Source organism: Rhamphochromis sp. 'chilingali' (genome assembly GCF_963969265.1).
Source record: "Rhamphochromis sp. 'chilingali' genome assembly, chromosome: 16".
NCBI lineage: Eukaryota > Metazoa > Chordata > Actinopteri > Cichliformes > Cichlidae > Rhamphochromis > Rhamphochromis sp. 'chilingali'.
Window position 1 is genome coordinate 24,100,921 of NC_137943.1, and position 13,226 is coordinate 24,114,146.

Here is a 13,226-nt window from a genome sequence, read left to right on the forward strand (position 1 = left end):
TGCAGCAGAAATTAAGAAATATTAATAAATAAATTGATTTCGTCAGCTTTAGATGAATGTCCAGTGTGTTGCAAGAGCTACAAAAAAACAGGGAGTTGAGTATAAAGAAAACTAAAGGTAATTTCCTAAAATGCCTTTTTTCAAATGAGCCAAACTCTTAACCTCATGGAAGTGCTATATGGGTCACCCCAGCCTTAGTCATGCTGGAGGTGTGTGGCCTGCTGAGAGTGGACTGCATTTGTTTACCAAAGGACCAACCGCTGAGCCGGGGACATCAACCAGTCAACCGGTCAGCCGTGTGGAGACGAATGTAACCACTAGGTGTACTTGTCTTTATGGCCGCAGCTCATTTTACACCTTCTGTTGCATAACAGTACAAGACAAGCAGAGCACAAACACGGAGTCCAATCACCGGGAGACTGAACAACAAGCGTTTCACTTTGTAACCTTAACCAGGAAGCTAATTCTCCAGCACTTATCTGGAGTTGAGCCTACAACTCGGAGGCGTGTTTAAAACGGAGCGTAAAATGTTCAAATGAGGGTTTCAGCTGCTGCCCATTAAAAGCAGCTCAGTTTGTTAAAAAGCACATTTCTCTTCTTAAACTACACAAAGATCAGCAGCTCTCCTTGGAGGCACTGCTAACTTGTAAGCACATATGACGGGCCACAATCCTTTTACTTTCAGCACATCTACTTCAAATTTAAACTTTTCACATCAAACTGACTGACAAACTGCCAGCAGCCTACTGTAGATCCATTAGGAAACACATTTACAACTACAAGCTTCTCTCTGTATCATACAAGGCCCCACACACAGTCGAGCAACGCCATTAAAAAGAACAAACAACAGCCGAAGTTTACAATACGAAGGGTCAGTGGCTGTGTAGTCACAGCTAAGGCAGAAAGCAGAGGACTAAAATGAGAAGGGGAATAATCACAGGGCGGCGAGTGCAAGTTCCTATCAGTGTACACTTTCAGCCAGGCCAGTATTTTTAGCACCACATTCCCAATAGAGAATCTAATACACTCCAGTCCTACCGATAGTGGCTCACATTGGAAAGTGGAACATAGCAGCCCTGGTGTGTAAGTGAGGAATTTTGGAGCAGCGGCAGAGAAAGAAACTGTCCGAGCACTCTTCTCTACCTGCGAACAGCAAGTTCAAAAACAAAACTCTGGCAGACAAAAACTAAGGCGGCTTAAATTTAGCTCATGACAACATGTCATGACTGAAACAAGACAAACTGGGACCACTGATGAATTTACATGCTGTATTGTGAGAAACAGAGAAACTGGGAGATTTCACAAAGGTTTCCACTCTCCATACATCCCTTAGTCTGAACCAGACACTGAAAAGACTGCTTTGAGTCATCAATTAGAGTCGTTAGAGGGGCACATTTCTATTCACCACAGACATCATGTCTCTCGCTGCCTACACCTTTGAGAGAGATTTACTTTATAATTAATCGAATAGGAGCACTATGATAGACACAAAAGAGCAGGCAGAAATGTATTAATAATAACTATAATAATCACAGTGTAAATGTTTTCCCTAAATGAAATTTATAATGAGCAACAAATCGCACGAAAAGACGAAATAGAATTCTTTTGAGCAACATATTCTTTTATTATGAAAAACTGGGTCTTTTAACACCATTCATCAGCAGGATAAATAGTTGGTTTTGGCCTCTTTGGGCATTTTATTAATTATCGCTCAAATAACTCAGCCTCCATTTACACGTCCACAATATACTACCGTGTCTGGATTATCTTATCTGGATGAGGGGAAAATGCAGATCATTAGCACTGAAACAACATTCTGATAAGCAGTTAGTTAAACAAATAATCAGCTTCTCAGAGCTGGAGGAGATTTGCTGCTTTCAATGTAAATTATTCACTGTAAGGTGAATATGTCTGAGTTCTGAACATTTGGTACATCAAACGATGAAGAAATATAAAGGACGATTGGAGATTGCGGCTATTTTTCCTTTTTTTGCGCCACGGACCGGTTTATGTCCGACCAATATTTTTACGGCCCGGCATTTAAGGTGTCGTGGATAAATACAATAAAATAAAATCAGTACTGGTACCAAAAAAAGAAGATTTATTCATAACACATAGGAAAAGACCCAGGGAAACTGAGTTAACGATTAAAACGATTAAAAAAGAAACTCTAAAAACTCTAAAAACCATACATTTCACACCCGAGCCTTAACTCTTGTGGCCTGGTACCAAACGACTCACGGACCGGTACGTCGTCCGTGGCCCGCTGGTCAACGGTACTCTCTCCAATCCCAAAATGCAAAGAAAAGCTGGCGCCTGGAAGGGACTTAACTTACAGTGTACACTTAACAGTTAGGTTGGTTCGAGGTCTGAACACCTCGTGATAAATGAACGACTCTTGAGTTCATCTGGAAAAAAACGAGACCAGCTCCTCTAAAGGGTCCTGGTGCAGTTGTTTTGGTCTGCACCCAAATGCAATTATATCTTCAGAAATGAAGCGCACCAAGCAGGAAAACAAACCAGAGTTCGGTTTAAACGACTAAACGGTGCAGACATGAAACGATGTCCTGTGAATTTCAGATGACCACAAGAGATGGTGTAAAATAGCCATGTATCCTTTACGTTGCACGTGCAGAGGTCGAGACACAATACCAACAAAGTCACACTTGTGACCTAGGCGACGCAAGCAACCTGACAAATGGACGTGGTGCCCAGCTGAAGTTTGGAAAGAAGATGAAAGTGAGATGCTTGCTGGGTGCCTGGCCCCTTCATTAAGAATGACATACAAACACCCTTACACCCGGACTGTACTTTCCACATCCAGAAGTCTGCTCGGGTCCGCATGAGGTCAATTTTATCATGGTGAGCACAAGGACCCGTGCCGATGTCCATGTGCTTGCATGTTATTTGTGACCATGTGGACAGAAAACTTACATAACAATGCACAAATTACACATCTCCAGCTTCCTGTCTGTGTCTGCAACCATATATATATACACATGGCCCTAAGTGAGCGTGCTGCCTAGGAGGAACACGTAGGTAGGAATGTCTATAACGATACCGGCAGAATTAAGCAATTCTCGATACCCAATTCAATACGTCCATTTCAGAATAACAAAAGAAACGTAATACTTTGGATGCTTTTGAAACTAACTCAACTTGAATTATTTCTTGAAGTATTTTAAAATCAAATGGTACCATATGTATTGGTTCTGGTGACATCCCTACATTTAGGAGGCAGCACATATGACTCACAACTCCAGTGACTAGCTGTGAATTAACTGGACTCTATTACTCTCGCACAAACCAGTGCAATCCGACGTCACAGACTTTGTACTAATGTCCAACACAACTTGTGCACCACCAGGTAGAAGTTGCAGCCCAACAATTATTTTTAAAGCTGATAATTAAGCAGATTATTATTTGTCATTGTTTAATAATTTTATACATAAAACTTTTTTTTTTTTAAAGCCAACTGGTCTGGAACTCAACCTTATGTCAATATCACCCAGTTTTCCAGACATGGATTCATGCAGCGTTCCTTTTACCCCTTTTACCTCAGAATCTGGATATTGGAGCTGGGAGTGACGTCATTCCCAAGTTGACTGCATTCCAGTAGTAGCAGATGGAAAAGCAGCCTTTGTTGTGCTCCCTAGCAAGGTAAAGCCATTCATCCATCATTAGCAATACAGCACAATGCCTGGTTTTATTGTGCTTAAAAACATCGCTGCAGCACATCCGCGTGCTTGTGTATAGCTTATATAGTGAGTGTTGGATCGCTGCCTGCTAGTGAGTTGCAAATACACAGCAGCGGTAATACAAATTACAAGTTTTACAGTTTTACTTGTGTTTAAGAAGTCAGGGTTGGTGGGGCTTTTCTGACTTTCAGAATGCGCAATCCAACTTAAGGGTTGGACAATGTGAAAGAAATCTCACATCAGAACACAAGCAGATTAATTCTCCCTTAACCAGCTCATCGACTAATCGCTCTAAAAGCTCTACGGCACATTATTGCACTCAGATTCATTGGGTGATGTTTGAAGGTGGTCTGCTTCACGATGTAATCAGTCTGTAATAAAAGTCAATCAGGCAAAAAGGAAATCCATAGAAGTTGATCACATTTGAGAGAAAAACTAAATCTACCCACAAGCTCCAACAGTGTGACCCAATTCTATATAATAATGAAGCCATACAGCAAACGAGACCACACAATTAATTTCATGAGTAAGTGCAGACACAGTTATGATGTTACCGTCCTCATAATTAATCCACACAGTTAGCAGATTGTGAATGCCTCGTGTAAATCCCGCCTAGGTCACAAGTTGCACTTTAATTTGAATCAACATGCACTAATCTATAGCTCACTGAAGCTTTAATGCAGAACACAAATTGTGTGCATATGTGAACCAAAGGAGTCAATGCTGCACAGTCTGAGCGCCACAATCTGTCCACTTTGTGCTCAGTGGCACTACGTACAAAACCGCAATCCTTTCACTACAGCTGCAAGCATCAACAGGCACAGAAGGCTTCTGATGTAGAGAAGGAAGTGGATGGGGGGGTTCGGGCTGTTAGGCTGATGGTGTATATTATCACTGAGCCTCAATAAGCATGCAGGAGCGCAAGCACTCAGTGATTGCAACACTTCCCTTTTCTAAGTTTCACTGTTGTGTTGTTTTCTCAAACAGGGCTACAACTAACTGAACATTCACAAACTGGCACGTGATGTGATCCTCTTTAAGACGGGTTTTAAAACCTCAAAGTGAAAATGAAAAATTGTAAATTGTAAATTAATTGTAAAAATAAGGTTTCATTTATCTAACATCGTGCTCAAAACTATTCTAAGAATTACTTCAACTAAATGTTGTATTTATAAAAAAAAACAAAAACAAAACATCCAACTATCTGCTATGGAGAGCTCCTGAGCACCAATTACAGCTCAGAAATTTATCATTTTTGAATTGTGCAAGGTCAGATATTACAACAGCCAGAAAGTGACATTACTACGACTCTGAAGAGATGCAACTTTCTTCAGAAATTGGTCAAGAGTCAAAGTCATCCTCCGCAGTGTAGAATCTCTTACAAGAGTCCAGAAAGCGGGCGTGGGTTGAGAGTTTAATCATCAAATATGTCAGCAACTGGGAACCACAGCACATTAACAATACAGTGCAAAAAACAAGGAAAACGTTAAAACCAAAGAAATCAGGCCTCAGTCTTTAAATAGAGTGAAACTGAGTAAAACAGAGAGCCCGACCACACCACAAAGTTCCCCTTGGGATTGTGTGATTTGTATACTGTGGCTGTGGACCAAAGATCATTTAGTACCCACTCAGCGGCACTCACACATTATTCTCTCGGCTGGTACCCCCTTTTTATGTAAAAATATAAATCACAACCCTATTATTTGTCCTTCATTTTAAATTTGGGGCGCCTGTTACTTTGCAAAACTGCTGACACAGTGCAGTAGCAGCCAAAACAGCTAATGTCACTACTGGCTTTAACCACCGGGATTCATAAGAGCCTTTTAAAAAAAAAACCCACAGAGTTCATACAAACAGCACGAGCACCGAGGTAATTATTACCTCTGAAGTGTGACAGCACTCTAACAAGCATATTTTCTTTAAACAAGGCCACAGTGTCAAGGGTAAAGATCAGAAACTACAAGGTTTCACCGTCAGCATGAGTGGATAAAACGAATGAGTGCAGGTGTGTCAGATTACCGTTTTCAAGCAGTGCATAAATTTCAAACCTGAACGTGCCAACAAGGATTAGAGAGCCATTGTTTCGGATGACAAATGCAAAAATCACACTATTGTATACATGTCAACTGCACTTGTGACTTTGGTACTTGAGGGCACAGTGGCAGCTTGTGTGTAGTGTTTTTGAAGAGGTGGCGGGGGGAAGGGACAGTTTCATTGCCCTACAATTGCTCTTTTTGTCGGGTGGCGTAAATCAAGGGCGCCAGGTTGCTGGATCGCTGCCTGATTTTTTGACCAAAGTGGTGCTTGACAACAGGGTGCCGGTGGCTTCATGGCGAGCCCCGGCTGTTTAACGCTCTTAAGGTGATATGTTATCATGGCACAACAATAACACGACTCGACCACCTGAGCCCTTGAAGCGCGACGTAAGGGGACATAAGATCGAAGCAGCTCATGCTTTTATATATTTTATATTTAATAATATATTTTTAAATTTAACCCAATCTATTAGACTGCTGTGATAAGACCCTGAATATTTATATATTGATTTATTTGTACTCCAAGTGTTGGAACAGACTGATGTATGGCCTTATTTTTTCGCACTCTTTTTTTGTTCCCTTTGCTTTGGTTGATGTTGTCTTTACTAAAACCAAAGTAGCGTCCAAATAACAGCAAAAAAAACAACCCATTTTTATTTGGTACAAACTGCGCAGTTGGCTCAGTGTTTGACATTTCCTCCATGATGTTTTCATGTCACAGACGGGGGAGTCACAGAACAGTCATGTGACAGCACACACAGTATATTTTAAAGGTGACAGTACATAATTTGGGGAAGTACTAAGAGAATTTAACAACAGAGCAGGATTACACATATTAGAGGTTCTGAAAGTCGGTTGTTTTTTTAAATTAGAATTAACTAGTCTGTTTTTCCCCCCTGACGTTAAAACACAACCCCAAACTAAGCACCTGTTTCTGTTGCCCTCGTTTGGAGAAAAAACTGTATTTATGTTTTTTTTCCTACATTATTTGCTTTCTGAATCGTAAACTTCTGGCACTTGAAGTCATATTTCCAGTTTCTTGGATGTATGTATTGGCAATTACTCTTCTTGGTGACTTGCACTGTTACATCAGTAAAGAAGGTGACACTTATAAATGACTTAAGCTGATGTTTATCACATCAGTTCTGCAGTCGCCAAATGTTCAAAGTGTGAATGTAAAAAAAAAAAAAACTCTTTCTAATCGATCTGTGGTACTTTTTACAGGGTCCAGCTAAAAGCATAAAATACACAATATTTACCAAAAATGGTGACGGCTTCAACATTTTCAATTGATGTTTAGTGAATGAAATCAATTCACGGTGAATATGAAGTTTCCATTATTAAGTGAGTTTTTCCATCAAGCTGAGCTGGGCAGCGAAAAACAAGTAGCTCAAAAGATTTTCTGACTTCAACACTGGTCAGTGCAGCTTATGAAATCGAGCAGTGTGGGGCCCAGGTTCCACTCTTCCCGTCTGTGGTTCACCCTTAAGTCTGAGAGGAGCGAGAGGGGGGCTGCACAGCAATTACACAACTCGCTTCAGATTTATATCTTAAAATTCTCGCTCAGCCTGACTTGATGGCATCGCTCCAAACGCTCCTCATTTAAATCTGATGAAAGGCAAGAGACTCTGCGCTTTTTCTTTTTATCCGATTGCCTCTTACGTCAAACCAATGCCATATAGTGAAGCAGTAGGAGTGTCAAAGCTACCTGGGGCTGTGCACACACTGTATAAATGTCATAATGTACATACACGGGAGGGGCTTCTGTTTATCTGTTCATCTGAAAACGTGTTTGTGTGCTTGTGTAACAGAACTGTACCAAAAAGCAGAGCATTTTCTCTTAGATATTACAGTAACTAAACAGGATTAAAAGTGATGAGTACAACATCGTTTTTACTTTGCAACCGCGCACAAAATTGACCATCAAATGAACCTACAGGCAAACATTTTTGTAAAACAAACAACTTGAGGAAAACTGGTTAGCTTACCAGTTTACATCAGACTTTTGAAGATCATATAAAAAGGGCATTTACACCACATTTAAAGTCTGATTTTAACATTAAAGTCATTTTAAAAATGCACACTTCGGGAGTAATTTCACTGTATAAAACTCAAAAAGTATTGACAGATGTACCAAACACGAGCCAATATTCTTCCACCAAAGGCTGTGACAAGCATTATTTCAACAAGTTATTCTGGCTGGACAATAAGGAAACAACCCAAGAGTTATTTGCAGATTAAAAAAAAGGTTTTAAAATTTTTCTTCTGACCTATAAATCAAAGATAACCTGGAATGAATCATCTGCTCTGATAAAACTGAACTTCCTGGTATATGGGGCAATGACTGATCTCTGCCATATCACTGCTCTGCTGTGCAGACATCTTTAAAAATGTCCCACACCTTTTCTTAGTAATATTACCCTTATAATAAAGATTCCCACAGTGGAAAACTGTCAGTTTGCAGAGTCACTGCAAATGCCGTTCATTCATTCTTATCAACAGGGTGTAGAAGGGATTGTGAGGGGCTTTAAAGAGGGCTTATTGTCACATTCCTGCACAGAGCAGAGCAACAAGCCAAGCTTAAGCATCTACAATAACAACCAATTAATTCTACTAAATTCTCAGACTACTTACTTAATTTGTTTACAGTTAGTGCAGACTCACACAGCCGATAACTGCTAACCTTTGTCCCTTCAATGCAGGGGCTGTCTACAGCACTGCTGCTGCAGCCTGCGTGCTTTTTATCAACTCACCATCACTAACAAAACAAGAGAAAAAAAAACAGTATGGCAATATTGCAGCAGGGTATCCGACTAATCAGCGGGATGTTTGCTTCATTTAAGAGTAAAACCGTAATAATAATAATAGTGATTTACTGTGTTTTTGGATGTTCATATAATAACTACAGCAGCTACTACGTGGGTGTAAATATCTGTAGATAAAGAAAACCTGATAAGTCACTTATGAAATCGATCAACCATTATCTTGGCACTATTAAAATATGTGTAAAGATTTTTTGATTGCTTTCGTTAACCCAATCACTGCAACTGAGGAGAATTTTCGCAGCACTTGGCTGTCATTTTTTAATCAAGCGTAATTTCAATCTGTGCGTTTTCCGCTCTTTTTCGCAAAAAAACTTCTGCTTTCTCTCAGGGTAGAAAACAGGCATCTGCACAGCACAAACAGCTACTTACTCTAAGTTTCACACAGTTTTTAAAAAGAGCTTAACATGAAATGTGAAAATTGGTGTTACTTACTCTCTGCACTCGCTTGGTGACAGCTCATCATAAAGCAGACTGCGGTCAAAACAAACCCCAAAAGCAAAGTCCGGAGCCACATATCTGACACCATGCAGCGCTTACTCCCGGTCGAAAATCAGAAAAATATAAAAAGAAAAACCTCCCGACGAGCAGGACAGCTCGGACTTGAGAGAGAGAGAGAGAGAAGTACCTTCAGGAAACTGGTTTTGTTTTGCGGCGTGGGCCAACAGGTAAACAAAAATAAATAAAAGACATCCCGGAAGATGGGCGGAGGAACGACTCCAACGTGTTCAGTCAAACACAAGCTAGCAGTGCTGCTGCTGCTAAAGTTAGCCACCTCACTGTGGGGCGGGGGGCGCAACCATCAACAAACGCCAACACAGGGCGTGGGTGCTCTTTTATGACTTTAAGTGCTTTTTGGTTGTTATTCTGGCCCAGCTGAGTGTGTCAGTGTCGGTGAAAAAAAAAGTGCAAAAACGGGCTCGCTAGCCGAGAAGAAGCTGGTTAGCGCTGGTGCTACAGTTGAGCTAGCTAGCCTGGCTCCTGCTCCACTCCAGCTCAGGCCACAAGCGAAGTTTGCGCCGCTTTTCAGCAGCCCACTCAGTTAATTTTAACTTCACCAAATGCGACGCGTGGCAACTCGGCTGCAATGCATTTCATCCTCAAAAAATAGAAATGATGCATGCACAAAAATCTTAATAAAAGCGAGCTTTAGTGTGATTAAGAGGGATTTTTTTAAAAATAGGGGAGTCGTTTGCTGTTGACTCGATGGTTGTGGCATGCGTGGCGTAACGTTAGCGTGAAAAAAAGAGGGAGCGAGATAGAGACAGAAAAAAGAAGAAAAAATCCCGTCAAGTCCCACAGCGAGCAAAAAACAGCCCAGCTTTCATGTTTGTGTTGTGAATTTTGTCGGCTTGGCTGGAAAACTTCCTCCACAGTCCGTGTAGATATTTCAGCAACACCTCCGCTCTCTGAAAGGCTGACAGCGCAGACTTCGTCGCAGCTCAGAAGCACCACTCTCCTTTTTTTTGTTTTTGTTTGGGAATTTAAAAAAAAGAAAAGAAATTCACATACACGCTCCAATTTGTGCTCAGTGCACTGCACGGCGGCCCGCTACGGTCAAAAGTGTGTATCTAAACGAGAGGAAAGTAGGTTTATCGGAGTTTATAGTTGTTTTTTTCCTTTTCTTCTTCTTCCACACACAGAGGTAGGTCTCCCTGGTCCTGTAGGATCCCCTTCTTCCCAGCCCCTCCGCCAGTAAACAAACCCTGCCAGTGAGCCAGATGGGCTTGAGGGGAAATACGGACTGGAGCTTATTGGATTACACAACAAACTGATCCTACTGTCAGCCGGTAACGCGTTAGAAAGTAACACAGTTACTCCTGCGATTAATTTGCAACAAGGAGAAGTTTACCTCGAAAACTGCTTTAGATTTACTGCCGTGTCACTCGATTTGAAACGTACTTAGAACTTTAAATGTACGACTACAGACGAAATAATCGGTCAAATGATCGATATAAAATTCATCAAAAACTCCCAATTAATCTTTAAATTATTATTTTTTGCATGTTTGTGGTTGTTGTGAATTTGAAAACAATAATCATTTACACTTTATGAAATTTAAAGACCTAAATATTAATGATTAGCTAAAAAATAATCATTCAAGTTGCTCCCTAAATAAATTACTTTACCATTTAGTGATATTTAAGTTATTCCTTAAATATCACTATTACTAACTCCTAATACTATTACTACTAATAATAATAACAGTAATAATACATATCTAAACAAGCATCTCTTAAAATATTTTTCTTTTCAGGTTCAATTTAACTTTATTTGAGTAGACAGGGTACTTTGTAATTCTAAAAAGAAATTATTATTATTATTATTATTATTATTATCACTAGAGCCTTGTGAAAATTAATTAAAGGAAAAACAACAGTTTTGCCAGTAAGCATAATCACTTTGCACTTTTATGTGCATCTCACAATTAAAAATATTTAAATAAGCAATATTTACTAGTTAACTATATTTATACATATTATTATATATATATATATATATATATATATATATATATATATATATATATATATATATATATATATATTCTGACTCGAAGGAATACACATTTTATGGGTTTATTACACACACATAAAAAAAGAAAGACAATAAACCAAAGAGCATTTTGTTTTCCATAACAGACATCACACAGGAAACACCCAAATAAGGAACAGAGAGCTCCAAAAAAGGCCAGATAACCTCCGGAAGTAAACATTATTCAGTTCACGAGGTTACTGATCACATACAGTGAAACATAAAGTACTGTAATCTCCTGATTTGAAACCAGACTATATTAGGTGCACGCTGTGTGTACAGACCCACATTCTTTGTAAATTAATGAACCGAACAAGCAATATTGTTGTGTAGTAGCAGACAAAGTGTTCCTTTAAAATGACACTGATGTGATTATGGGTTAGTGGTGAAATAAGATGGATATTTACTAAAGTTGTAAACACCGTGCTGCCAGTAAAAACCCAAAGAAGTCAGTCAAACATGAGGCGAATTATCAGGTAGATAAATGAGCAGTAATGTGATTATCATAAAACAAAGCAATGCCCATGACTTTTATCAAATGCATCATTTAGAATTTTTGTTTATTGTTTTTTAATTACCGTTTTTATCCGGTTATTAAAAACATTGAAGTGAACTCAAATTGTGCATTTTCCATCAACTTCAATCCTCTGTTAAACAGAGGATATCTGGACTTCCTTTCCCCCTCATGAAGTTTAACTTGTTTAACTTGTTTTGCGCAATTTTACTGTTATAGTTATTAATTCAAACTGTAAACCACAGTTTACAAAAAGATCAGCTGACATGGGCGTATTCAGAATGAGCTGCAGAACCTTTTAAAATTATAATAAGCATTCCAACATCTTAAGGTGGGTGCATTTTCACAGCTGAGCCTGTGATTTGGGATGGTGGACTTTGTCTGTAATCACAGATCCCCGGTTTGAGCCCGGAAGGACACACAACACTCAAACCCAGATACAGTGGGGCAAAAAAGTATTTAGTCAGCCACCGATTGTGCAAGTTCCCCCACCTAAAATGATGACAGAGGTCAGTAATTTGCACCAGAGGTACACTTCAACTGTGAGAGACAGAATGTGAAAAAAAAAAAAATCCATGAATCCACATGGTAGGATTTGTAAAGAATTTATTCGTAAATTAGGGTGGAAAATAAGTATTTGGTCAATAACAAAAATACAACTCAATACTTTGTAACATAACCTTTGTTGGCAATAACAGAGGTCAAACGTCTACTATAGGTCTTTACCAGGTTTGCACACACAGTAGCTGGTATTTTGGCCCATTCCTCCATGCAGATCTTCTCGAGAGCAGTGATGTTTTGGGGCTGTCGCCGAGCAACACGGACTTTCAAACTCCCGCCACAGATTTTCTATGGGGTTGAGGTCTGGAGACTGGCTAGGCCACTCCAGGACTTTCAAATGCTTCTTACGGAGCCACTCCTTTGTTGCCCGGGCGGTGTGTTTTGGATCATTGTCATGTTGGAAGACCCAGCCTCATTTCATCTTCAAAGTTCTCACTGATGGAAGGAGGTTTTGGCTCACAATCTCACGATACATGGCCCCATTCATTCTGTCCTTAACACGGATCAGTCGTCCTGTCCCCTTGGCAGAAAAACAGCCCCATAGCATGATGTTTCCACCCCCATGCTTCACAGTAGGTATGGTGTTCTTGGGATGCAACTCAGTATTCTTCTTCCTCCAAACACGACGAGTTGAGTTTATACCAAAAAGTTCTACTTTGGTTTCATCTGACCACATGACATTCTCCCAATCCTCTGCTGTATCATCCATGTGCTCTCTGGCAAACTTCAGACGGGCCTGGACATGCACTGGCTTCAGCAGCGGAACACGTCTGGCACTGCGGGATTTGATTCCCTGCCGTTGTAGTGTGTTACTGATGGTGACCTTTGTTACTTTGGTCCCAGCTCTCTGCAGGTCATTCACCAGGTCCCCCCGTGTGGTTCTGGGATCTTTGCTCACCGTTCTCATGATCATTTTGACCCCACGGGATGAGATCTTGCGTGGAGCCCCAGATCGAGGGAGATTATCAGTGGTCTTGTATGTCTTCCATTTTCTGATGATTGCTCCCACAGTTGATTTTTCCACACCAAGCTGCTTGCCTATTGTAGATTCACTCTTCCC

The 13,226-nt window shown here is 40.2% G+C and overlaps 1 protein-coding gene across 1 annotated transcript in view; it reads right to left on the reverse strand.

The window, feature by feature from the left end:
* insra (insulin receptor a) overlaps positions 1–10,242 on the reverse strand; it is a 75,246-nt gene extending 65,004 nt beyond the window's left edge. Inside the window, exon 1 of the mRNA XM_080861776.1 lies at positions 8,992–10,242. Within this exon, the coding sequence (XP_080717902.1) occupies positions 8,992–9,085 (94 nt within the window). The 5' untranslated portion in view covers positions 9,086–10,242. The remainder of the gene's footprint in view (positions 1–8,991) is intronic.
* Between the last annotated feature and the right edge of the window lie 2,984 nt (positions 10,243–13,226).